Source organism: Malus sylvestris, chromosome 15, assembly GCF_916048215.2.
Source record: "Malus sylvestris chromosome 15, drMalSylv7.2, whole genome shotgun sequence".
Classification (NCBI taxonomy): domain Eukaryota; kingdom Viridiplantae; phylum Streptophyta; class Magnoliopsida; order Rosales; family Rosaceae; genus Malus; species Malus sylvestris.
This window is the reverse complement of record NC_062274.1, coordinates 49,273,338-49,299,724: the sequence shown is the minus strand read 5'-3', so window position 1 is coordinate 49,299,724 and position 26,387 is coordinate 49,273,338. Positions and strand designations below refer to the sequence as shown.

Sequence of the window (26,387 nt, the reverse complement as noted above, 5' to 3'; positions counted from 1 at the left end):
AAGATTTTAAAGTTTTACAGCCTACCCATTTTACAATTTGTATTGTGGTTCATCACTAGCAAGAATTTGCCTGAATATGTTTAAATTTTACCGGATTGCTTTTATTTCTCATCCCCTCTCAAGTTATTGCTTTGTTGTTCGATATTTGACAAGTGCTTAACTTTATTTCCATTTTCATATAGTTTGTGATGCGTTATATTCTTATATTTATATTAAAGGATTTGGATCCTCTCCGAGGCAATTGGTCGGGATCCTTCTGAACGATTTATGTGGGTCGTTGGATTTTTATCCAACGGCTACAAACATGAAGGGGGTGTATTCAATTGAGAATGTGAGAGATTTTAATGGATTTTTATGGAGTTTAATTGATTTGTAGAGATTCCGTATAAAATTTTGATTCAATTCCCTCGAAATCTCATGGGAAGAGGTGAGATTTGTGGATACTTAAAATACACTTCTAAAATCTCTCCAATTCCCTCTAATTCCTCAACTTTCTCAAATTCTTTAAAATCAATTTCTAATTGAATACACCTGGAATGTTATAAACTTCTTTAAAATCTTAATTGAATACACCTGGATTTCTAAGGATTTTAATAAACTATTTTAAAATTCTAATTGAATACACCTAGAATTTCAGAGAATCCCTTAAAATCCTGATTGAATACCCCTAGATTCATTAAAAGAATTAAAATCCCTTAAAATCCCAATTGAATACACCCCCGAAGTCTTCTAAATTGTAGTTGTTGGATAAAAATCCAACGGTTCACAGACACCGGTCAAGAGGATCCCAACCAACCACCTCAGGGAGGATCCAAATCCTATATTAAAATTGCAAACTGAGTTGAGCCAAGATTCGATCAGTTTGTGATTATCACTTAACATAAAATAAACAATTGAAGTCCTTTGCACAGCAAGGCATAGAAAAACAACTCATCAGGGCAAACTGGCTGAACAAAAAAAGTTGAGGGGGAAATTGGCACTTGGGTGATTCAGGAATAAACGAACATTGCATTTGAGAAAAACAAAAAGGTCGAGTGGAGTGCGAACAATGAGAGCCTTGTACCGGAGGTGCTCGCTATGGAGGACAAGAAGAGAAGCTCCGCAGTCACTTTTCTTCTTCTCAAATGCTCTCTGTACCCACACCAACAACATTGATGGGGTTCAAAACTCCAGGATCAAGGTCTTTGATCGCCACTTCAGACGCAAACAGGTTCTAATTTCCTCTTTCCCCCCACAAATTTCAGTAAAAGCATCTCACTTTAGCAATTGCCAATTGGGTTGAGAGGTGGGCATTCTGATAAATTATTCGACAAATTAAATTTCATGTTTTTTTTCTTTCAGAAATCAAAATAATAATAAAAATTGTTATTTGTGTGCAGCTTGATCGAGCTGCTTGGTTGATGCGTTCCAAGGATTCTTTTGTTGACACTGTTGCTGAGAATCTATTAGATCGCTTGGAGGTAAAAAAGCCCAGTTTCTTTTTTATTTTCATTTTATTTTTGGTTTAGAACCTTTAGTTTTACTTAAAGGAATGAATTATTATCAGAACAGATAGTTTTGTTACTAGAATTTGTTGGCTTCATCACTGTTTCTGATGGTAAGAACACCACTCGGGACGATTCAAGTATATTATCAAACAAATTACTTCCCCGTATGGTATATAAAATTGCATATCTTGAGCTATTTTATAGCCGGTGAACGTGATACGTCAGCATGCTGTTCTCTGTAGTTTTCCTAGGACTCTGGTGATTTATAGAATCCCCTTTCCTTGAGTAGCTATATCCTTTCGAATGTTTCGGCTGATATAGTTGGATGATGCACTCCATTTTCTTTCCTAAGTAGAAAACTTAACCCTATTTTCTTGTGTTCTTACTTACAAACCTTTTCAAGTTCTATTGTTCCACCAGCATCTGATGAATTTAAGTAACTGTAACGTCTGGTAACCTTCTTGGGGAAACCTTGCAACACTTGATTCATCTAAGTTCATAAATTATGACGTTTAACGACATTACTTTTAGGGTAATGCAATAGTTAGTGTTTAATTCTAGGCTGTAGAGTGAGGAATGTGTACATCTTTCTGCAAGTCTATATTTGATGTTTCAGTCTATGGTGCTCATTCAAAGAAAAATATTTCATTGGGTATTTTATACAGCTAATGAGTCATACAATGAAGCTCTGGGATAGAGTCATTGAGCATAGATTGAGGCAAGAGACACGGGTTTCGGACAACCAATTCGGGTTCATGCCAGGGCGCTCAACCATGGAGGCAATCTATCTCTCACGAAGATTGATGGACAGATATAGAGATGGGAAAAAGGATTTACACATGGTCTTTATAGATTTGGAAAAAGCGTATGATAGGGTCCCAAGAGACATTCTTTGGAGGATTTTAGAGAAGAAAGGAGTACGAGTAGCATATATCCAAGCTATAAAGGATATGTATGAAGGAGCAAAGACTGCCGTAAGAACTCATGAAGGACAAACCGAAAGCTTCCCCATAACTGTAGGATTACATCAAGGCTCATCCTTAAGTCCTTACCTTTTTGCGTTGGTAATGGAGGAGTTAACAGGACATATTCAAGATGATATTCCTTGGTGTATGCTTTTCGCAGACGATATAGTGTTGATAGATGAAACTCAGGAAGGGGTAAATGCGAAGCTTAACCTTTGGAGAGAAGTGTTGGAATCTAAAAGTCTTCGCCTAAGCCGATCAAAGACAGAATATATGGAGTGCAAGTTCAGTGCAAATGGAGGCCAAAATGAGTTAGGGGTGAGGATCGGAGATCAGGGAATACCAAAGAGCGACCGTTTTCGCTACCTAGGATCTATCTTGCAAAAGAACGGAGAATTAGATGGAGATCTCAACCATAGAATACAAGCTGGATGGATGAAGTGGAAGAGTGCATCCGGCGTGTTGTGTGATCGTCGTATGCCACTGAAGCTTAAGGGAAAATTTTATAGGACTGCAATAAGGCTGGCGATGCTGTATGGCACAGAATGTTGGGCGGTGAAGTATCAACACGTACACAAAGTGGGTGTAGCGGAGATGAGGATGCTTCGTTGGATGTGTGGGCACACGAGAAAGGATAAGATTAGGAATGAGGATATCCGAGGTAAAGTAGGAGTAGCCGAAATTGAAGGAAAGCTGAGAGAAAATCGGTTACGGTGGTTTGGACATGTGCAAAGAAGGCCTACTGACGCTCCGGTTAGAAGATGCGACTACGGGACAGAGGTTCAGGGCCGAAGGGGTAGAGGAAGACCTAGGAAAACTTTGGAAGAGACTCTAAGAAAAGACTTAGAGTACTTGGATTTAACGGAGGACATGACACAGGATCGAGCACAATGGTGTTCTAAGATTCATATAGCCGACCCCACTCAGTGACTTGGATTTTTCATGTCTCCAATCGAGAAGTTTTCCCCACTCGGGAAATTAAGGGAACACTACCTCAACCTACATGCTCCACTCACAAAGCTTCAACATACAAGCTTCAACAAAAGAAAAATTCAAAGAACTTAGTGAAGAAGGCTTTGGTGTATTTAACACAATACGTTGAAATGAAACAAAGCTTATTTATTGATATCTCCAATAAGGTACAAATATGTACATATACATGAGTCAAAATAAACAAACAAGAGGGAGCCTTCACAAAGGTTGCTTAGGAGAAGTCTCAGCAGTCGGTAGAGCCCCAGAAAGAGAAGGCACCGGAGGGGGATCATTCGGAGCCTCAGTACTGGACAACACCCTAGAAGGAGGAGGCATCAGAGGTTGATCATTTGGAGCTTCATTACGCGGTACAGCCCCAGAAGACGAAGGCAATAAATGCCTTTGGAACAAACCCACAAACCTCTGATGATCATGTAAAATCTAACCATCAGATTCCTTCATCTGGTCAAGCTTCCTCTTCATGTTTGTAGCATAGTCATGTGCGAGCCGGTGCAATTGTTTATTCTCATGCTTGAGCCCTCTAATCTCCTGTTTGAGACTCATCACTTCAGCCGCCAATGATTCAACTTGACGGGTTCGAGCAAATAGGCGTTGGGCCATATTAGACACAGAACCTGCACACTGAACACTGAGAGCCAGAGAATCCTTAACAGCCAACTCATCAGATCGTTTGGAAAGTAGTCTATTATCTTTGGGAGAGAAGGTTCCTGGCCACCACCGCAGCGGTCATATCATTCTTCATCACAGAATCCCCAACGGTAAGAGGACCAGTAGGGGATAAGAAGGATGGGCGCCATATGTTGTCTGGAGAAGGCGTGGCTGCCTCTTCAACAAGGTCTAAGTCAAAACGATGGTCGGAGGGGCTAGACATTTTCAAAGGTGTTGAAGAGAGAAAAGGTCGGACAAATCAAGATCTTAGAAATGCAAGAAGGGAGCTTCTACTGGTGGAGATTCAAGTGTGCTTTGGAACTTAATACCAGCCTCTATAAAAATATGCACTCGATGGAGCTTCAGAAATCGAAGAGGCGCCTGCTCAGAAATCGAAAAGGCGTTTGCTTTCTCAAAAGCTGGGCTGCTCAGAGACCACGAGGGCCGATCTCAGGAATCGAAGAGGCGTTTGCTTTCTCAAAAGTTGGGCTGCTCAAAGACCACGAAGGTCGATCGCAGAAATCGAAGAGGCGCTTGCTTTCTCAAAAGCTGGGCTGCTCAGAGACCACGAGGGCCGATCTCAGAAATCAAAGAGACACCTGCTTTTTCAGCCTTGTCAGCACCTGTCACATGCACACTCAACTTTGCGGAAATTACGGGCATTCTGTCGAAGATTTCTGGTGAAGTAGAAAGCACGTGAATGTTACTGTTCAATCATCCACTTTCCACACGCAACATCAGCTCACGGGTACCACAGATAACTTTGTCAAAAATCTCTGACAAAGTTTAGACACGTGAAGCTTGTAGCTCCCATTACATCGCTATGACCAAGAAGGGTAAAAGAATAGCAAAGAAACATCACTAACAAAGTTTAGACACATAAATTTTGAAGGTCAAGCTACCATATTATTACCCACAAGGGTAAAGGAACAGGACCACTGCTGGATAATTGGAAAGTCCATGTGTGTCAACCTCTGTGCTTCGTGGCAAGGTAGACTAGCAAACAGGCCTAACCTTTACTCACATTCGAGAAAACACTCCTAACAAGATTGCTTGCTTCAAGATCGAAGAGGCACCGTCCTCCGAATCTCGAGAGCCAGACTCCCAACATGATTACTTTCTCAAAGAGCGATGAGACACCGCTCTCCGAATCTCGAGAGCCAGACTCCTAGCAGGATTGCTTTCTCAAAAATCGAAGAGGCACCGTTCTCCGAATCTCGAGAGACAGATCCCCGACAGGATTGCTTGTTCGAAAACCGAAGAGGCACTGCTTTTTCAACTTCGAGAGCCCCTTAGATAAAGCTTGTCTGTAATCCTCACACCGCTTTCTCAACTTCGAGAGCCAGATCTCCTTGGATAAAGCTTGTCTGTAATCTTCACACGTAGCATCAGCTTTCCAGATACCACAAACCATTTTTTCAAAGTGCTCTGACAGAGTTAAAACACGTGAAGCTGGCAGCTCCCACTACTGTGCTATGACCAAGTAGGGTAAAGGAATAACATTACTCCTTGTTGTTAGGGAGACTCCTATATATGTCGACCTCCATCCTCAACGGACAGGCAGACCTGCAAAAATGCTCAACCCTTCCTCAAATCTGAGTGGGCACTCCCAACGAAGCCTCTCGAAATACTCAGCTTTCTTTCCCCCCGAGAATACCTCTGCAAACAAGCTACACAAGAGCAAGAATATCTCATATCGTCAGGGTTAAAAGCAAGAGTATCCCATATCATGCTTTTTCCCTATCTTTTCCTTTGGCCTTGTTCTTACCTGCAAGACAAGGAGAAAAAGAGCAATTAGTCAGCACTTGGAATCAAGCTTCCAGTCCGGAACTGATTGCCTGAAACCCTTTACCTGATTACTTACCTGGCATTGCTCTCGAGTACTCATCTTCAACATCTTATGCTTCCCGAGAAGATACCACATCTGCCTGAGGAACAAATAGGGTAAGTGAGAAGGATACAAGGAAGCATGTGGAAACAAGCGCAACAGAACGCGTGCCGATACATCCACTACTTTGTCAACAGCAAAAGTATCCCATATCAGCAGGGTTGAACGTACTCTAGATTTGATGGACTTGTTTTGACCCTTAAATTCTTCAGTCGGCCTTATACTTTGGCGGAAACCAGAAAACCCTCTAGCCCAGTTCAAGAATAAGCCTGTGGAAAGTTACTTATTCAAAGCAAAAGTATCTCATATCTCCTTTTCTCCTTTTCTTCTCTTTATCCTTCATGCTGCCTGCAAGATAAGGAGAAGGATAACAATCAGCCGGAACTCGAAATCAAACTTCTGATCTGGGACTGATTGCTTGGAGCTCTGATTGCTTACCTTGTCTGTCACCTCTTTCAGCAGATCCCCTAGCTCGACGACTTGGGGGACTCCTACTACATGGTTTGTATCGCGCTTGACCAAGCCTGAAACTACAAGTAAGCGTCAAGTGAAATTGATACATTACCTTGTGCATCTCCACCAGTTAAAGATACCACCCCTGGAGGGAGGAAGAGTACTTTCAAAGAAGATGCCACATCTACCTATGAGACAGATAAGGCAAGTGAAGACGATACCACACTTCGGTACTTAAAAGTTTCGTGATTACGAGATCATTCTCCCACAATATTTTCTAATGTCATTTGTACTAAATCATTCACTTGTACTCACTAAAGGAGAGCTTGAACCTATGTACTGTGTAAACCCTTCACAATTAATGAGAACTCCTTTACTCCGTGGACGTAGCTAATCTGGGTGAACCACGTACATCTTGTGTTTGCTTCCGGTCTCTATCCATTTTACATACTTATCCACACTAATGACCGAAGCAATCTAGCGAAGATCACAAACTTAATATTTAAGATGATATTCTTTGGTGTATGCTTTTCGCAAACGATATAGTGTTGATAGATGAAACGCAGGAAGGGGTAAACGCGAAGCTTAACCTTTGGAGAGAAGTGTTGGAATCTAAAGGTCTTCGCCTAAGCCGATCAAAGACAGAATATATGGAGTGCAAGTTCAGTGCAAACGGAGGCCAAAATGAGTTGGGGGTGAGGATCGGAGATCAGGAAATACCAAAGAGCGACCGTTTTCGCTACCTAGGATCTATCTTGCAAAAGAACGGAGAATTTGATGGAGATCTCACCCATAGAATACAAGCTGGATGGATGAAGTGTGTTTGTACCATACTTGACCAATCCCGAAACTACCGAGCACCGGCCAACGCTATACTGTCAAGGACCCAGAAGAGTTCCCCTCCGACCAGGAGGCCAATCACTACTCGACACGTGTCAAGATTAGAAGCCAATCAGAGCGCAGCACGTGTCAACATCAAGAACCAATCATAACATGACACATGTCAATGTGACAAAGCTACAAGTTTTTCTATAAATAGGGGTCATTCCCCCACAATATTTCCTAATGCCATTTTGTGTTAAATCATTCACAAGAACTCACTAAATTGAGAGCTTGATCCTTTGTACTTGTGTAAGCCCTTCACTACTAATAAGAACTCCTCTACTCCGTGGACGTAGCCAATCTGGGTGAACCACGTACATCCTGTGTTTGCTTCTCTGTCTCTATTCATTTACGTACTTATCCTCACTAGTGACTGAAGCAACCAAGCAACCAAGCGAAGGTCACAAAACCTGACACTTTCTGTTGTACCAAAGTCTTCGCTGATTTTGTGCATCAACATTTGGCGCCGTCTGTGGGAAGCGACACTTATTCCTACTCTCTTCAGCTGTGTCAAGCTGGTTTCTATCATTCGTACACTTTCTTTTGACCAGGCATCCCTCTCCAACATGGGAAGCGAAGGAAGCCACAGCACACAGAATGACACCCCCCTTGCACATAGTGCGAAACAACGAAAGAAGGAAGGAAAACGAGTTCTTCTTCAAGCTAAAGTCGATGAGTTGGAAGCTCAGAACAACAAGATAGCAATAAGGAATGAGGTCCTCCAGGAGCAATATGAGAAGCTCTTCGAGACACTCCACGAAGCTAGGCAAGCTCAGACACGCGAGCTTGTTGCCCCCGTGGAGGTCAACCATCAACTGGGTGCCCTCCAACATGGAGGGTCACATGCATTCGACATAGATATCCCTGATAGGGAACAGATTACCCCTCGACTTGATAATCAACATGAGGCTTCTCTTAACCCAGTTGCTTCGACCCGAACCATGAGAAGTGGAGGGAGACACCTCTTTACTGAAGGGGCAGAAGGATCGAAAGCCGTCTTTCGCGATTGTCGGGATTTCCTGAAGCAACGTCGAGAGAATTCCATCCATATAAGCTCAAAGATTAATGACCCAAGGATTTCTGAGAGACTCGGTCCCCTGCCACGGCCCAAGCCGGCCACCAATTTGGGGAAGGGGCAACAAGTCCCAGAGAGACATGAGGGTACAGGGGACTCAGAGGTGTTCCGACAGACATACCCTGGAAGCCAGTACAGCGAGTCCAGGGAAAAATCACATGCCCTTGATCAAACCTTCCTAATTCCAAGAGGAGATGGAGATTTACGAAAGAAAGCTCCAGTGACACATAACTCCGCTCAGGACCCCCTTGTCCTACAACTTCTTGAGGAAGTAAACAAGTTGAAGGCTGAACGTCAGGCTGAAATACCTGACTGGAACCAACCCAGGCCTGGCCCTCTTACAAGGAGGATCCTCAACACCCCCCTTCAAGCAAAGACAAAGCAAAAGCTTGGCTTGCAACTTTATACTGGAAAAGAGGACCCGATTGAGCACCTTAACCTCTTTGAGTCCACCATGGCATACCGGATGCACACCGACGAAGAGCGATGTCTTCTCTTCCCCTCCACCCTCTCTAGTGGAGCTCTAAATTGGTATTGTCGTCTTACACCCGAGACGGTAGACTCATTTGAGGAATTGAGGAAACTATTTGTTTCCCAACACATTTTCCAAACCGATCGCTTGCACTCTGCAGATGACTTGTACACTATCCGCCAGAAGCCAGACGAGTCATTACGTATGTATGCTGGCCGCTTCAGCCATGAATACTCCCGGTGTGCCGAGGCAGACGACAAGACTGCCCTCAAAGCCTTCACGGCAGGCCTACGTGATTGTTTCTTTAAATACATGATCAATGCCAATACTTGGAAGACTTACTCTGAGGTGATGGCGCAGGCTTATAACCATGCCTCCGCCGAGGCAAAGACATATCAGGAGAAGCCCCCTACAACCATCATTTATCAACAAGTGGGAGGTGGAAGCCAGACTCACCTAAATGAGAAGACCTCGACTTTCCAAACAGCAGTGGCACCTCCCCATGCCTTGCATAATGCTTCACCGAATCAACAGACATATCAATTTCAAGGCAAGAGGAAGGATTTCCATCCTCACCACTCTCCTTTCAGTAAAAAGAGTAAGGGACACTATCCCGATAACCAAGGGTATCGCCACAATAACGCTCGCCCCCAGGCAGTCAATGCAGTGGGTCAAACCCGCGTCAAGATACCCCCTACCCCAAGGTATGAGACATACACGCCCTTGAATGCCACATGCGCGGCCATTTACCCCAGCATAGCTCACCTGATACCAAAACCAAAGCCGAGGCACCCAGATTACACGCCCCCGAATAACGCGGGCACGTTTTGTTGCTACCATGAGCATAACGGCCATGATAGCGAGAAATGTATCATCCTCCGTGATCGTATTGAAGCTTTGGCACGAGAAGGAAAAATTGATCAATTCCTTCTTCACCCTCAAAGGGATAACCGTAACCAACGCCAGGTGAATGTCATATATTCCATAAGCGGCGGCACACCCATATCTGAATCTTCCAATAGGGCCATGAAAAACAGTGAACGAAGTCTGAGGCCTGGTCACCAAGTGTTTCACGTGGAAGACATCAGGGGAGGGAAGTATCAAAAACCTAACTGGGATCCGATATGTTTCTACCCTGAGGAAGAAAGAGGCATCATCTACCCTCATAACGACCCATTGATCGTGGAGGCTCACATAGCCAACTTTGATGTTCGACGAATCCTCGTAGACACAGGGGCTTCGGTCAATATCATGTTTGCCGAAGCTTTCAGGGCACTCAGTGTAGCTGAACACTTGCTCGATCGCTCGATTTCTCCTCTGATAAGCTTCTCCGGTGATATCGTGCAACCCTTAGGGAGCATACATTTACCCTTTACTATTGGTACAGGCCCTTACACGGCTACCATTACCACTAACTTCCTAGTGGTTGACTGCCCAACGGCATACAATGTCATCTTTGGGCGCACAGGCATCAATGATCTCAAGGCTATGGTATCCACGCATATGCTGTTGATGAAATTTCCAACCCCCCATGGCAACGGCTACATCAGAGGAGATCAGCTTAGTGCACGATCATGTTACAACACTTCAGTTAAGCAACAACACTTGCCCGGACCCAAGGAAACCCTGTCTGTACATGACCAAGTCACAAAGACCAGCCTAGATGAAGCGAACTTGGATCTTCCTGATAGCAACAATCAACCCGATGATCCTCGAGATGACTCTTTCACCCAGCAAGCCCAACCTGCTGAAGAGTTGGAGAAGGTACCTATCTCAAGAGATTATCCAGATCGCATGGTGAAGATTGGCACCACATTGTCACCACCCCTTCGGTTAGCATTGATATCTTTTTTGAAAGAGAACACTGAAGTCTTCGCCTGGTCATACGAGGACATGCCAGGCATCTCTCCCGATGTCATCTGTCATCGTTTGAGTATTGACCCCAAGATCAAGCCGGTGAGACAGAAGCGAAGATCTTATGACGCTGAACGATACGAGGCAATGAAAGCAGAAGTTGAAAAACTCAAAGGCATAGGCTTTGTCCGCGAAGTCAATTACCCGACATGGGTAGCAAATGTGGTCCTTGTTAAGAAAAATCCGACCAAAGAAAGTCTTTTGCTTCAAAAGGTCTTGTGGAGAATGTGTGTTGACTACACCGACCTAAACAAAGGGTGTCCGAAAGATAGCTTCCCTCTTCCTCTTATTGACAGACTTATAGACTCTACGGCCGGGTGTGAACTCCTGAGCTTCATGGATGCTTACTCAGGATACAACCAAATCCTCATGAACCCTTCGGATCAAGAACACACAGCCTTCACTACCGACAGAGGACTATACTGCTATAAAGTCATGCCTTTCGGCCTAAAGAATGCAGGAGCGACTTATCAGAGACTAGTCAACTCAATGTTCGCCGAGCAGATTGGGAAGAGCATGGAAGTTTACGTTGATGATATGTTAGTCAAGAGCAAACATGCTGACCAACACATCACCAACCTATCTGAAACTTTCACTATTTTGAAGAGGTATCGAATGAGGTTAAACCCCAACAAATGTGCCTTCGGCGTAGGCTCTGGCAAATTCTTAGGTTTCATGATTAGCCAACGAGGCATTGAAGCTAATCCCGAGAAGATCAAAGCAATCCTCGACATGAAGGAACCGGTAACTTCAAAGGACATCCAGAGCCTTACTGGCAAGGTGGCAGCCTTAACCAGGTTCATTTCTAAGGCCACAGACAAATGTGCTCCCTTTTTTAAAGCACTTAAGGGAAGTAGGAAGTACATTACATGGACTGATGAATGTGCCGAGGCATTCAAAAACCTCAAGGAGTACATGAGTAAAGCCCCTCTACTCTCCAAGCCCGAGGTAGGAGACATTCTCATTATCTACCTATCGGTATCAGCTTCAGCCGTAAGTTCCGTTCTCATTCGAAAGGATGGGAATATTGAGCGACCTGTCTACTACGCTAGCAAAGCCTTACAAGATGCGGAGACACGGTACTCTAACATTGAGAAATTGGCTCTGGCATTGGTCATGTCTGCTCGAAAACTCCGCCCTTACTTCCAAGCGCACTCCATCACCGTGCTTACCAATTATCCTCTTCGACAGATACTCCAAAGTCCTGACACTTCAGGGCGAATGATCAAATGGGCAATAGCGTTGGGTGAGTTTGACATCTCCTACCAACCAAAGCCAGCTGAGAAGGGCCAAGCAGTGGCAGACTTCATTGCCGACTTCACATATCCGGTTGACATTGCTTCTACACCTGAAGCAGTGGCTTCATTACCCCCGGAAGCTCAGAAGATAGAACCAACAACCCCAGCATGGAGTCTGTATGTTGATGGCTCATCCAACCAACAGGGCTGTGGAGCGGGACTAGTCTTGACTACACCCGACAAAGTAGCAATGGAGTATGCTCTTCGTTTCAAATTCAAGGCATCAAATAATGAGGCCGAGTATGAAGCCCTTCTAGCAGGATTACGTTTGGCCAAACACCTCGGGGTTAAACAAATTGATATTTTCAGTGACTCCCAATTGGTGGTCAACCAAGTTACCAACAACTTTGATGCTAAGGACAGCTCCATGGCAGCATATCTTGCGCAAACACAACTTTTGCTCAAGCACTTCCACTACCAGATCACCTAAGTTCCTCGAGCGGCAAACAGTCATGCAGACGCCCTGGCTCGCCTCGCCTCGGCTGTGGAAGACAAGATTGGAAGAAAAATTCATGTCGAACTGTTGGCAACACCAAGCACCATGGCCGCAGAAGTATGCAACTTACAACAGGGGGATAGTTGGATCACCCCGATCTATAATTTCCTTGCTCATGGCACCCTCCCAAATGATAAAGTCCAGGCTAAGCAAATTCGATACAAGTCTACCCGCTACCTGATCATCAATGATCAACTCTATAAGCGAGGTTTTAGCCTGCCATACTTAAGGTGTCTTACGCCTGCCGAGGCGGAAATCGTCCTTCGGGAAATACATGAGGGAGTCTGTGGAGATCATGCTGGATCTCGGTCCCTAGCACACAAGACTTTTCGCCAAGGATATTACTGGCCAACACTCCACCAGGATGCCATCAAAGTATCCCGCTCATGTGACAAATGTCAACGATATGCGGCTATTCCTCATTCCCCTCCAGAGCCTCTTACTCCTATGATCAGCCCTTGGCCCTTCGCCCAGTGGGGACTTGATTTGATCGGCCCAATGCCGGCAGGGAAGGGCAAAGTCTGTTACGCAGTCGTTGCAGTGGACTACTTCACAAAGTGGGCCGAAGTAGAACCCTTGGCAACCATTACTGAGGCAAAGATAGAAGACTTCGTGTGGAAGAACATCCTTTGTAGATTCGGCATTCCCAATGCGATAGTCACTGACAATGGGCGACAGTTCGACAACAAGAAGTTCAGGTTGTTCTGCTCTAAGTTCAACATCAACTTATGCTTTGCCTCTCCAGCTCATCCCCAGTCTAATGGACAAGTTGAGGCCATCAACAAAATAATCAAGCGCACTTTGAAAACCAGCTTGGACAAAGCTAAAGGCTGTTGGCCAGAATTTGTACCCCAAGTTCTTTGGTCATATCGCACTTCATATCGGACTTCAACAGGAGAAACTCCATTCTCACTTGCCTTTGGCACAGAGGCGGTTGTCCCTGTTGAGCTCGAGCAAGCAACATTCCGAGTCCAGAACTACATTCAAAGTGAAAATGACAAACAACTCACCCTCAACTTGGATTTAGTCGAGGAACACAGAAACCAAGCTCACTTGAGGAATGTCGCCTACAAGCAGCGCATCTCCAACTATTATGACTCTAGGGTCAAGCCTCGTTCTTTCAAAATAGGAGACTGGGTCTTAAAGAAAAGATTACTCTGCGACAGAGTCCCGAGTGAAGGCACACTTAGTCCAAACTGGGATGGACCGTATGAAGTCATTGGCATCAGTCGCCCTGGCTCTTACACACTTAGAAGCTCCGATGGCAAGACCCTTGGCCATCCATGGAACGCTGATCACTTGAAGTACTACTACAAATAGACTCACGATGTACAAGTGTTGAGCTATAGCCGTTTGGCATCCTATGTAATGAAGGCCATTTGGCAATGAATTCAATAAAGAGGTAATTTAGCCAACTCAGCCCTCACTCTTTTACATTCATAGCAAGCGATGCCGGAACCCTTCTCAATCAGAAAGCAATCCGTCTTCCACAGTCACTACAAAACAAGCAAATGAAGACCGTGTCAAGCGCCAAAAAAAAAAAAAAAAAAAAAAAAAAAAAAAAAAAAAAAAACAGCTTCATCCAAAAAGCTTCACCCGAAAAGCTTCACCTCCAAAGCTTCACCTAAAAAGCTTCACCCAAAAAGCTTCACCTAAAAAGCTTCACCCAAAAAAGCTTCACCATCAAAGCTTCACCTAAAAAAGCTTCACCCAAAAAGCTTCACTATCAAAGCTTCACCTAAAAAGCTTCACCCAAAAAGCTTCACCATCAAAGCTTCACCTAAAAAAGCTTCACCCAAAAAGCTTCACCCGAAAAGCTTCACCTAAAAAGTTTCACCCAAAAAGCTTCACCCGAAAAGCTTCACCTAAAAAGCTTCACCCACAAAACTTCACCTAAAAAGCTTCACCCAACAAGCTTCACCCACAAAGGTTCAACACCAAAGCTTCACCTACAAAGCTTCAACACAAAACCTTGCTCCAAATAAACAAATTTTGTTCACAAAACCCAAGATGCCCTTGAACTTGTACAAAAACACTTGGGTAAACATAAACATTTTTTGTTTTACACCCACAAGGGCCCAAAATTTTCCTTCTTATTTATTCACTTATATATGTTCCCAAACATATTATAATAGATCCAACAACAAGCCAAAGTCCCAAATTTCATAATGGACAAAAGTACAAGCAATTCATCAATAATGAAGGTGCTACAAAAATTGGAATCTGCCCCAAAATAGAAATCCAACCCAAGAGACTTTTTCTCTCTCTCCCTCTTCCGCCTCCTTTCATCTATCAAATTTCTGCAACCTCTGCTCTTCTCCAATGGAGCTGAATTTTGGACACCCTATAGTTCTTGAGCATATGAACAACTTTCAAGAAGGAACCATTTCTGTTTGAGCGACGGAAATTAAAGTGTTGAAGCTCCAAACATGATAGTCGGCTTCTTGCAGATTTCGAAGCTGTTGTGATGTTTCGAAGATCTGGAAATATTTAACCGTTAGTTCATCCTGAATTTTTGATATGTTATGAAAGAGTCGATGAGGAACAACTTCAATGAAGAAAGCATACCGATCTGAACAAGAGAAAATGGAGTTTCGAAGCTCACAACAAATCTGACGGGTTGACAGACAAATAATAACCAGTCATTCATCATACCTGAATTTCTTGAGTTATACAGCTCCGAGGGATCTCAAATTTGGATATGTTGTAGTTCACAAGCTGAGGAACAACTTCAATGAAGAAAGCATACCGATCTGAACAAGAGAAAATGGAGTTTCGAAGCTCACAACAAATCTGACGGGTTGACAGAAAAATAATAACCAGTCATTCATCATACCTGAGTTTCTTGAGTTATACAGCTCCGAGGGATCTCAAATTTGGATATGTTGTAGTTCACAAGCTGAGGAACAACTTCAATGAAGAAAGCATGCTGATCTGAGCAAGAGAAAATAGAGTTTCAAAGCTCACAACAAATCTGACGGGTTGACAGAAAAATAATAACCAGTCATTCATCATACCTGAATTTCTTGAGTTATACAGCTCCGAGGGATCTCAAATTTGGATATGTTGTAGTTCACAAGCTGAGGAACAACTTCAATGAAGAAAGCATACCGATCTGAACAAGAGAAAATGGAGTTTCGAAGCTCACAACAAATCTGACGGGTTGACAGAAAAATAATAACCAGTCACTCATCATACCTGGATTTCTGGAGTTGTACTGCTCCGATGGCTCTCCAATTTGGATATGTTGTAGTTAAGGAATTAAAGAACAACTTTCATGAAGACAACTTTGTGATTCGACCTACAGATGATGGTGTTATGTTGAAAAACAATTCCGGTTGTTAGGGGAAATGAAAAACAATTCCACCAAAGAAACATCATTATGATGTTTCATCATTATGGTGTTTTCATCATTATGATGCTTTCATCATTGTGATGCTTCCATCATTGTGATGCTTCCATTATGATGTTAATGCACCAACGGTTACACCTTCTGCAATTCCACTTATTCGGGCCTAGCAACCTTCATCAACAAAATCTATGAAGAAAAAGTCCGGGGCTACCACTTAGAAAACAAAAGAATGAAGTTTTGGTACTTACGACATGGACTATTAGCAAGACACCTCATTCGTCAACTCCCTCGACTAGAGACTTGGGGGACTCCCACCATATGCTACTACGCCTTGGTACTCAAAAGTTCGTGACTACTCAGTGACTTGGATTTTTCAAGTCTCCAACCGAGAAGTTTTCCTCACTCGGGAAATTAAGGGAACACTACCTCAAACTACATGCTTCACTCACAAAGCTTCAACAATACAGGTTTCAACAAAAGCAAAAATTCAAAGAACTTTATGAAGAAGGCTTTGGTGTATTTAACACAATATGTTGAAATGAAGCAAAGCTTATTTATTAATATTTTCGATAAGCCACAAATATGTACATATACATGAGTCAAAATAAACAAACAAAAGGGAGCCTTCACAAAGGTTGCTTAGGGGAAGTCTCAGCAGTCGGTAGAGCCCCAGAAAGAGAAAGCACCGGAGGGTGGTTATCCGGAGCCTCAGTACTTGACAAAACCCCAGAAGGAGGAGGCATTGGAGGTTCATCATTTGAAGCTTCATTACCAGGTACAACCCTAGAGGACGAAGGCAATAAATGCCTTTGGAACAAACCCACAAACCGCTGATGATCAAGTAAAACCTTACCATCAGATTCCTTCATCTGGTCAAGCTTCCTCTTCATGTTTGTAGCATAGTCATGGGCGAGCCGGTGCAACTGCTTATTCTCATGCTTGAGCCCTCTAATCTCCTGTTTGAGACTCATCACTTCAGCAGCCAATGATTCAACTTGGCGGGTTCTAGCAAATAGGCGTTGGGCCATATTAGACACAGAACCTGCACACTGAACACTAAGAGCCAGAGAGTCCTTAACAGCCAACTCATCAGACCGTTTGGAAAGTAGTCTATTATCTTTGGGAGTGAGAAGGTTCCTGGCCACCACTGCAGCGGTCATATCATTCTTCATCACAGAATCCCCAACGGTAAGAGGACCAGTAGGGGATATGAAGGATGGGCGCCATATGTTGTCTGGAGAAGGCGTGGCTGTCTCTTCTCCAAGGTTCAAGTCAAAACGACGGTCGGAGGGTCCAGACATTTTCAAATGTGTTGAAGAAGGAAGAGGTCAGACAAATCAAGATCTTAGAAGTGCAAGAAATTAGCTTCTACTGGTAGAGATTCAAGTGTGATGTGGAACTTAATGCCAGCCTCTATAAAAATCTGCACTCGACGGAGCTTCAGAAATCGAAGAGGCGTTTGCTTTCTCAAAAGCTGGGCTGCTCAGAGACCACGAGGGCCGATCTCAGAAATCGAAGAAGCACCTGCTTTTGCAGCCTCGTCAGCACCTGTCACATGCACAATCAGCTTTGCGGAAATTACGGGCACTCTGTCGAAGATTTCTGGTGAAGTAGAAAGCACGTGAATCTTACTGATCAATCACCGCTCTCCATATGCACCATCAACTCCTCGGGTACCACATATAACTTTGTCAAAGATTTCTGACAAAGTTTAGGCACGAGAATTTCGAAGTTCCAGCTACCCTACTATTACCCATAAGGGTAAAGGAACAGCACCACTGCTTGACAACTGGAAAGTCCCTATGTGTGTCGACCTCCGTGTTTTGCGGCAAGACAGGTTGGCAAGAACGTCCAACCTTTACTCACATTCGAGAAAAGACTCCCAACATAATTACTTTCTCAAAAACCGGAGTAGCACCGCTTTCCGAATCTCGAGAGTCAGATCCTCGACGGGATTGCTTGTTCGAAAACCGAAGAGGCACAACTCTCAGAACTTCGAGAGCCAGATTTCCTTAGATAAAGCTTGTCTGTAATCTCCACACGTAATATCAGCTTTCCAGATACCACATACCACTTTTTCAAAGTGCTCTGACAAAATTAAAACACGTGAAGCTGGCAGCTCCCACTACATTGCTTTGACCAAGAAGGGTAAAGGAATAGCATTACTACTTGTTATTGGGATATCCCTATATACATTGACCTCCCTCCTCAACGGACAGGCAAACCTGCAAAAATGCTCAACCCTTTCTCGCATTCGAAAAGGCACCCTCAACATAACCTCTCGAAATACTCAGCTTTATTTCCCCCCGATAATACCTCAGCAAATAAGCCACACCAAGAACAAGAGTATCTCATATCATCAGGGTCGAAAGCAAGAGTATCCCATATCATGCTTTCTCCCTGTCTTTGTCTTTGTCCTTGTCCACACCTGCAGGACAAGGAGAAAGAGAGCAGTCAGTCGGAACCTGAAATCAAACCTCCAATTTGGAACTGACTGCCTGGAGCCTTTGCCTGGTTGCTTACTTAGCATTGCTCTCGAGTACTCATCCTCAACTGCTGTCAAGGTCACGAATTCCACCGGCAAATACCTCATGACAGTTGATCAGATATTGGCTCTTTACACTGAAGCTGCCAAGCGTGGATGAGTCACTATGAAGGAATGTTCTGAAGGACCATTTAAATGCAAAGGTTGCACACCACTTCTGCCATGCAAAAGATTGAAGCAGAAGGTTCAACGGTGAGCTGAAACAGATCACTACAGCACGACACCTTTCCATACCACATTCATTATTCCGTCAACAGCAAAAGTATCCCATATCATCAAGGTCGAACGTACTCTAGATTTGATGGACTTGTTTTGACCCTCAAATTTTTGAGTCGGCCTTATACTCTGAAGGGCACCAGAACACCCTCCAGCACAGTTCAAGAATAAGCCTGTGGAAAGTTACTTCTTCAAAAGCAAAAGTATCTCATATCATCTCTTATCCATTTGCTTCTCCTTATCCTGGCAGTTGAATGAGAGACAAGGAGAATGAGAACAATCAACCGGAAGCCGACGTCAAACCTCTGATCCTGGGTTGCTTACTTGGAAGTTTGACTGCTTACCTTGTCTGTCACCTCTTTCGGCAGATCTCCTAGCTCGGCGACTTGGGGGACTCCTACTATAGGGTTTGTATCACACTTGACTAAGCCCGAAACTACAACTAAGCTTCAAGTGAAATTGATACATTACCTTGTGCGTCAACATCAGCTAAATACACCATTCCCGGATGGAGGAAAGGTACTTCCAGAGAAGGGCAGATGAAGATCAGACCACACTTCGGTACTTAGAAGTTTCGTGATTACTCAAGGGATTGGATCTTGCAAGTCCCCAACCGAGGAGTTTCCCTCACTCGGGAACTTAGGGGAGCACTGTTTGTACCATACTTGACCAATCCCGAAACTACCGAGCACCGGCCAACGCTATACTGTCAAGGACCCAGAAGAGTTCCCCTCCGACCAGGAGGCCAATCACTACTCGACACGTGTCAAGATTAGAAGCCAATCAGAGCGCAGCACGTGTCAACATCAAGAACCAATCATAACATGACACATGTCAATGTGACAAAGCTACAAGTTTTTCTATAAATAGGGGTCATTCCCCCACAATATTTCCTAATGCCATTTTGTGTTAAATCATTCACAAGAACTCACTAAATTGAGAGCTTGATCCTTTGTACTTGTGTAAGCCCTTCACTACTAATAAGAACTCCTCTACTCCGTGGACGTAGCCAATCTGGGTGAACCACGTACATCCTGTGTTTGCTTCTCTGTCTCTATTCATTTACGTACTTATCCTCACTAGTGACTGAAGCAACCAAGCAACCAAGCGAAGGTCACAAAACCTGACACTTTCTGTTGTACCAAAGTCTTCGCTGATTTTGTGCATCAACAAAGTGGAAGAGTGCATCCGGCGTGTTGTGTGACCGTCGTAGGCCACTGAAGCTCAAGGGAAAATTTTATAGGACGGCAATAAGGCCGGCTATGCTGTATGGCACAGAATGTTGGGCGGTGAAGCATCAACACGTAGGTGTAGTGGACATGAGGATGTTTCGTTGGATGTGTGGGCACACGAGAAAGGATAAGATTAGGAATGAGGATATCCGAGGTAAAGTAGGAGTAGCCGAAATTGAAGGAAAGAGGAGAGAAACTCGGTTACGGTGGTTTGGACATGTGCAAAGAAGGCCTACTGACGCTCTGGTTCGAAGATGTGACTACGGGACAGAGGTTCAGGGCCGAAGGGGTAGAGGAAGACCTAGGAAAACTTTGGAAGAGATCCTAAGAAAAGACTTAGAGTACTTGGATCTAACGGAGGACATGCCACAAAACCGAGCGCAATGGCGTTCTAGGATTCATATAGCCGACCCCACTTAGTGGGAAAAGGCTTTGTTGTTGTTGTTGTGGTATTTTATATAGCTAGTACGTTCTTCTCTTTTGTGTTTGAATTTCCATGTGTATCATATTGAAGGACTGCAAGAAAACATTTCCAACAGCATTATGTTTGGGAGGCCAATTGGAAGCTGTCAGGCGTTTGTTAAATGGTCGCGGTAAGAAATTATCTTTGTAACACCTTTCTCCTTTATCCTTTGTATTTAGCTTTAACATATTGTCCAACATGTAATTAATTTTTCATAGTTATTGAGATTAAATGACTATTTCTAGCCTTATTGACGAAAATTATCATACAAATGATGCTACTGAGGAAGTAAGTGATGTTTAAGTGGAAATAGCGGTATTTTTGTTTTTGAATTGGTATGACTCACAAATCACCAATTTCCTACCATGTATGATGTACCCCAGCAGCGTCCATAAGAACTCTCTCCCCCGCCCCCCCCCCCCCCCGCGCGCGCGCGTTATGATGGCATAAAGTGATTCCTCAATTACAATCTAACTTAGCTGCACTTTTTTTTTTCCAATGCTAGGTGCCATTGAAAAGCTCATTATGATGTCGGCATCATATGACATGGCAAAACTGTGTAGAAATGCTGAGCGTGAGTTACAAACTGAAAACATTGAAACATCCTTTATGGTTGGTGACGAAGAGTTTTTGCCAGTCAAGGAAAGGTATCCCTCTACATTTAATTTCTTTGGTTTTGGTTAATTTTACTGCTTGAGGGATTTTAATTTTGATATAATATCCTCTAAATGTATGTGTGAAGTTCTGTGGATCTGGTATTAAGTTGCATGGGCCTTCACTGGACAAATGATCTTCCAGGAGCAATGATACAGGTATTTTGCTCTTTCATTGTTGTGTGCCTGAACATTCAAGATCAATGTTAAATTTATTATTTGGATCTGTTATAACTCATGTGACGGTGATGCAAAGAATTCATGGAAGAGCATATAACAAAACACTTGTTAAATCTTGCTTGTTTACGTAATATAGACAGCACTCTGAAAAATGCATATTTATGTTGTGGTTCTTCATTTTACAAGGATTAGGTTTAATTTCCTTTTCTTTAAGGATTAGTTTATTTCCTATTTTATTAGGTTTATGTCTTTATAAATTACATCCTTGTAGACTCTCTGGAGACAGATTGGACGATCGAATTTTTATTTTTTATTTTTTGTTTTGAACTAATGATATTATCTACACTAAAGGGGTTGGGGAGTGGGCTAAGCCTCACAATGGGCTAGCAATAATGTAGTTCAAATTTGCCTTTGGAACCTAAGAGCTCTCACTTCCAAGTTTGCCTTTGGACAATTGAATTTAAAGTGCTGGGCTTTGCTTTTCTCTAGGTTTGTGTGATGCAACGTAACCCTAGGTGTGATGCCTAAGGCTTCTAGGAGTGATTCCTAGAAACCCTACTGGTGTGATGCTAGCAGTTTCTATCATTTTCTCATAAGTTTCCTTTATCTTCCTTTAAGATTTCTGCTGTGCCTTCAACGATTCATAATTTCAACAAGAATCAAAATAGGCAGACATCCTCCTTTAATTGAGGTTGTCCTGCATCATATACGGACCTTCAAAACTATAAAAATGTTTTTAAATTAAGCTCTTAGAAAATTATACTTATTTCTTTTATTTTACAAAAGATTTAATAGCTTTTGGTCAAATTCCTAAATCATATTGAATAATCAAATTCAGAACCTTGCAAATTTCAAAGTAGAACTACATAAGCTTGCATTTGTGGAGAATAATACGCATTACTGCACTGAGAAAATGTAGACATACTCGTACATTGACAGAGACACGAGAGAACAAAAATCTGAATGATTTGCATGAAACAGTATTTCTCAGTATATCAAATACCTAACTCATGAAAAAACACGTATATAAAGTCTTTATAATTGTTAGCACTTTGTTGAAAAGTTATAGCAGCTACTTTTAAAGGGATTTATACTGCTTGTAGCTTTGTAGATTTCTTGGTTGATGACAAAACATGATTGCTGTTGCTCTTATGGAGTTAATTCCCACGAATGTATTCATGACTTTCATTTGTGTACCTTTGCTTTTTTTTTTTTTTTTTTTTCTCTATTCCTGTATCTGTGTTATATAATCCAGAAGGTTATCATTGTCATTATTGTCATCACAGAGTCCAGAATGTAACTGCATGAAAATATCTAAGACAAATGTTTATGTTTGACAGTGCAGATTGGCATTGAAGCCAGATGGCCTATTTTTAGCGGCAATTCTTGGTGGAGAAACCTTAAAGTTGTTTATTCTTTGTTGACTTGTCAGTTATATTGAACCTTGAAAGTCGTTTAAACTTTGATTTGTTAATATGTTGATGATTGACTTGTCCTTTTTTTTGGTTACTAGAGAACTGAGGATAGCATGCACCGTGGCACAAATGGAGCGTGAAGGAGGCATCAGTCCACGAGTATCCCCTTTGGCACAAGTATGTAACTGTTGCATTGGTTTTGTTGTCTAATGAATCCAAGGAGTAATTTTGAACCGTGGACAATCCATGTGTCTGACCTAATGGCCACACGTGCCTCTCATTGCCCTATATAATTGATCTGCATGTTTGGCTCCTGTCACGTACATACCAAACATAAGGGGGCACATTGAGAATATAGAATCCCACATTTGAAATTCAAAGCCTTGCATAACAGTATATAAGATGTTAGTTCTCTTCAACTGGCAACCGTAAGGGGCCACAAAATTAGAGTATAGAATTCCACATTGGAAATGCAGAGACTTGCATAACAATGTATAAGTTCATAGGCCTCTCCACCAATTGCCTAGTGACTTTGGGATGGATGCCTTGAGACCTTCTTTCCAAGTTCTGTTATTTTAGGTTCCCTGAAAAATTATATCATTGTGCGGTTAAAAATCAGCATGTAAACCCTCCCACACATTTTCCTTTTGAGCTTAGGTGCGGGATGCAGGCAATCTCTTGACCAGGGCAGGCTTTACCCTTCCAGGTGTTGATGTGGATGAGTTTGTAGTAAGATATCCAAGCGGTGAGCATTCCCTGGCTATTGTTTGGGCATGTGATTGTAGTAATTTCTTGCTTGTGACTTTATGGTTAATGCTCCTTGGATGTTCCATGTCACAGTTAATATGTTCGTGCCTTCAATTTTAGGTTTATCTTGTGTTTCTTTAATCTTAATAGCATGTGATCGCATGGGTGAGAAAATAATTACGGGCACAAAGTCTTTAACAAATGAAATGATGCTTGCGCATGGTTGGTTCCCAGATTTATGGTGCCCTGTGTAGAGATTGAAAATATGGCCCTAATTTACACTCATACAAAAAAAATACTATTGAAGGGGACTATATGAAATATTATAACCCGCTTTATACATAAAAAAGAGTGCCTACTTTTAAAACAGTTCGGGGATCCTTCAACTTTGGGGGCTTTCATGGTACTATTTTGCATATGTCTAGGGAAGGCCCTAGTATTTCTGCTGGCATTCAGACTTTTAAAAAGTATTGAGTATGCCTGGAAGGCAAACACTTGGACAAAGTATCTGAACTAGGGGTCAACCTCTAATTATCCCCGGCTTTCAGCTCCTTTTTCTGTTTTTTTTTTTTATATTTATTATTTATTTTTATTTAGTTTTTTTAGGTTGGCCAGCAACGGGGGTATGGCCTGGTATGTTTAAAAGATGACTGATTTTGGTAGCATTGAATTAAGTCCTCGGTTCTACAAATTTTATTCTGTTTTGAATGGAAGTATCTTTATTTTGCAATATTTTCTATTTATGAATTTCATCTTTTTATCCATGTACCCTAATTCATAGTCATTTATAGTTCTTTGTTTTTTCTCTCCATTCGGTGAAGCTCTGGATCTCATAGAACATCTGCGTGCAATCTTCTTTTTATCCATGTATCCTAATTCATAGTCATTTATAGTATTTTTTTTTTCTCTCCATTCGGTGTAGCTCTGGATCTCATAGAACATCTGCGTGCAATGGGTGAAACGAATGCTCTTCTACAAAGGAACACTGTAAGATATATTTACTTTTGGGATAAATAACTTTGTTTCTTTACATTATGAAGTAATCATGTCTACTTTCATCAAATCGATTGATAGGGGTGCTATGCTTATTATTCAAAACAGATTTTAAAGAGAGACACGGCCCTGGCCACTGCAGCAATTTATGATTCAATGTTTGCAGCAGAAGATGGCACCATCCCAGCAACCTTCCAGGTGAGCATACGATAAACTCCCTTACAGTTGTGAAATTTGTTAACTTAAAACCTAGATTAACGTAGGTTTGTGTTCCTTTTATATGTTGTCTGTGCCGTGGACTTGTCTCTTAAACTGTATCAACGAAGTTACTAGGAAATCTTAGTCCAAGACTTCATTTGATCACAATCCTATCTGTGTTTAAGCTCCGTTCTGCACCTTGCTCTCCTTTTATCGTGTACACGTGTAACAGGCTGACCCAGAAACTCTAGTCTTATCGAACGAATGCTCGGTGTTTTGTTGGATTTGCAGGTGATTTATATGACAGGGTGGAGTGACCATCCATCTCAGCAGAGGGCAAAGAGGAGGGGATCTGCAACTGTATCTTTTCAGGACATCCAGAAGCAATTTGGAAGTGAGACTTGATCTCCCTATGTGCTCGCGTTTTCTAAGCAAATGAAAGTCGAGTAAGAGAAGAAAATTGTACGACCGAAATGTGTGGTTTGGTCAATCAGGAGAGTCAGGATATTTGGCGATTATTTTATTGTTAATTTTCTAGTTTTTATTAGAAAATTTTTGCACAAATACAACTAAAAAATTAAATAAAATTGGTGGTGTGATTACATGACAGATTATTGGAAATTGGTTGTTCTGATCACTCTATATTCAATTGCTCAATTAACTAATTTAAAAAAAAATGGTGAGTAAGGGTGACAATTATGATGATAAGGACGTATGATTAGTTTGGCAATGAAGATTTAGTTTTTGATCATTTTTAGTTAATTACCCCAAATTATTCCGTCCATTATCCCGTTCAAGTTGATCACATGACACTCAGTGGGATGTAATAGGATTCAACCAGTGATCGGTTCAACCTTAACCGGGGACGACGGTGGTTATGGTGGATTGGAGGAGAAGATATAAAACAGAAAGGAAATTGATATCAATATTTTTTTCCTCCGATATATTCCGAGGCAAATGCCTTTAATACCGTTCGCGCACTACGAAAACTGAATTACTTGACGATCGAGAGAATCCCCGTCCATAACAGTACTCCCTCCTTCAAGAAAACCGTGTCCACAAGGTTCAAAGAAGAAAAGTGGGGTATCGACGAGTGAAGTCCTCGAAATCTTCCCAAGTAGCAGCATTGACATCATGATCCTTCTAGTGTACCAACAATTGGACTCCAGCTGAGTTTCCCTTCTTGTACATTCGGCGTTCCAGTATATCAACAGGTTCCAATTGACATAACCCATCATCAGTGACCATTGGTAGGACGGAACTTGGTGTAGTAGTTGGACTAAGATGTTTCTTTAGACAACTGACAAGGAAAACAGGGTGTCCTTTGGTTCTAGATGGCAGGTCTAGCTTGTAAGCTACAGTACCAATTTTTTCCAAAATTTCATAAGGGCCAAAGAACTGTGGTTGTAGTTTACGATAACGATAAGGAGCCAAAGACTGCAGTTGGGTACCAATCTGAGATACACCCAATCACCCACTTCAAAATGCCTGTCAGTCCGCCTTTTGTCAGCTCGCAACTTCATTCGTTCCTAAGCCAGTTCCAAATTCCTTTTGAGCACAGATAACATTTTGTCCCTTTCCTCCAAACATTGAGCCACATAGTCAACTTGGGCAGTACCGGGTTCATATGGAATGATGTGTGGGGGAGAGTACCCATAAACAACTTCAAAAGGGGTACATTGCGAAGAAGTGTGGTAGGATGTGTTAAAACACCACTCAGACCATGGTAGCCATTGAACCCACCTTTTTGGTTGTCCTACAATGAAACACCTGAGATAGGTTTCTAAGAGCCTTCCTTCTTTTTAACCAACAGGACATGGAA

General features: G+C 42.5%; 2 protein-coding genes across 3 annotated transcripts in view; one reads left to right on the top strand and one right to left on the bottom strand.

Moving 5' to 3' along the window:
- The first annotated feature begins 871 nt into the window (after positions 1 to 871).
- LOC126601837 (putative methyltransferase At1g22800, mitochondrial) lies at positions 872 to 25,186 on the top strand. Of its 2 annotated transcripts, none has more exons than XM_050268608.1 (11): positions 872 to 1,210; positions 1,380 to 1,460; positions 20,431 to 20,509; positions 20,885 to 21,026; positions 21,122 to 21,191; positions 22,553 to 22,617; positions 22,726 to 22,804; positions 23,285 to 23,372; positions 24,297 to 24,361; positions 24,476 to 24,565; positions 24,857 to 25,186. In XM_050268608.1, the coding sequence occupies exons 1-11, from the start codon at positions 1,049 to 1,051 to the stop codon at positions 24,968 to 24,970; spliced, it is 1,035 nt and encodes a 344-aa protein (XP_050124565.1). In that variant the 5' UTR covers positions 872 to 1,048; the 3' UTR covers positions 24,971 to 25,186. The 2 variants fall into 2 exon arrangements, with proteins under 2 accessions (XP_050124565.1, XP_050124566.1); XM_050268609.1 differs by having other exon boundaries at positions 1,153 to 1,285.
- LOC126601838 (uncharacterized) overlaps positions 3,612 to 26,387 on the bottom strand; it is an 89,936-nt gene continuing 67,160 nt past the window's right edge. Inside the window, exon 2 of the mRNA XM_050268610.1 lies at positions 3,612 to 3,865. Within this exon, the coding sequence (XP_050124567.1) occupies positions 3,644 to 3,865 (222 nt within the window). The 3' untranslated portion in view covers positions 3,612 to 3,643. The remainder of the gene's footprint in view (positions 3,866 to 26,387) is intronic.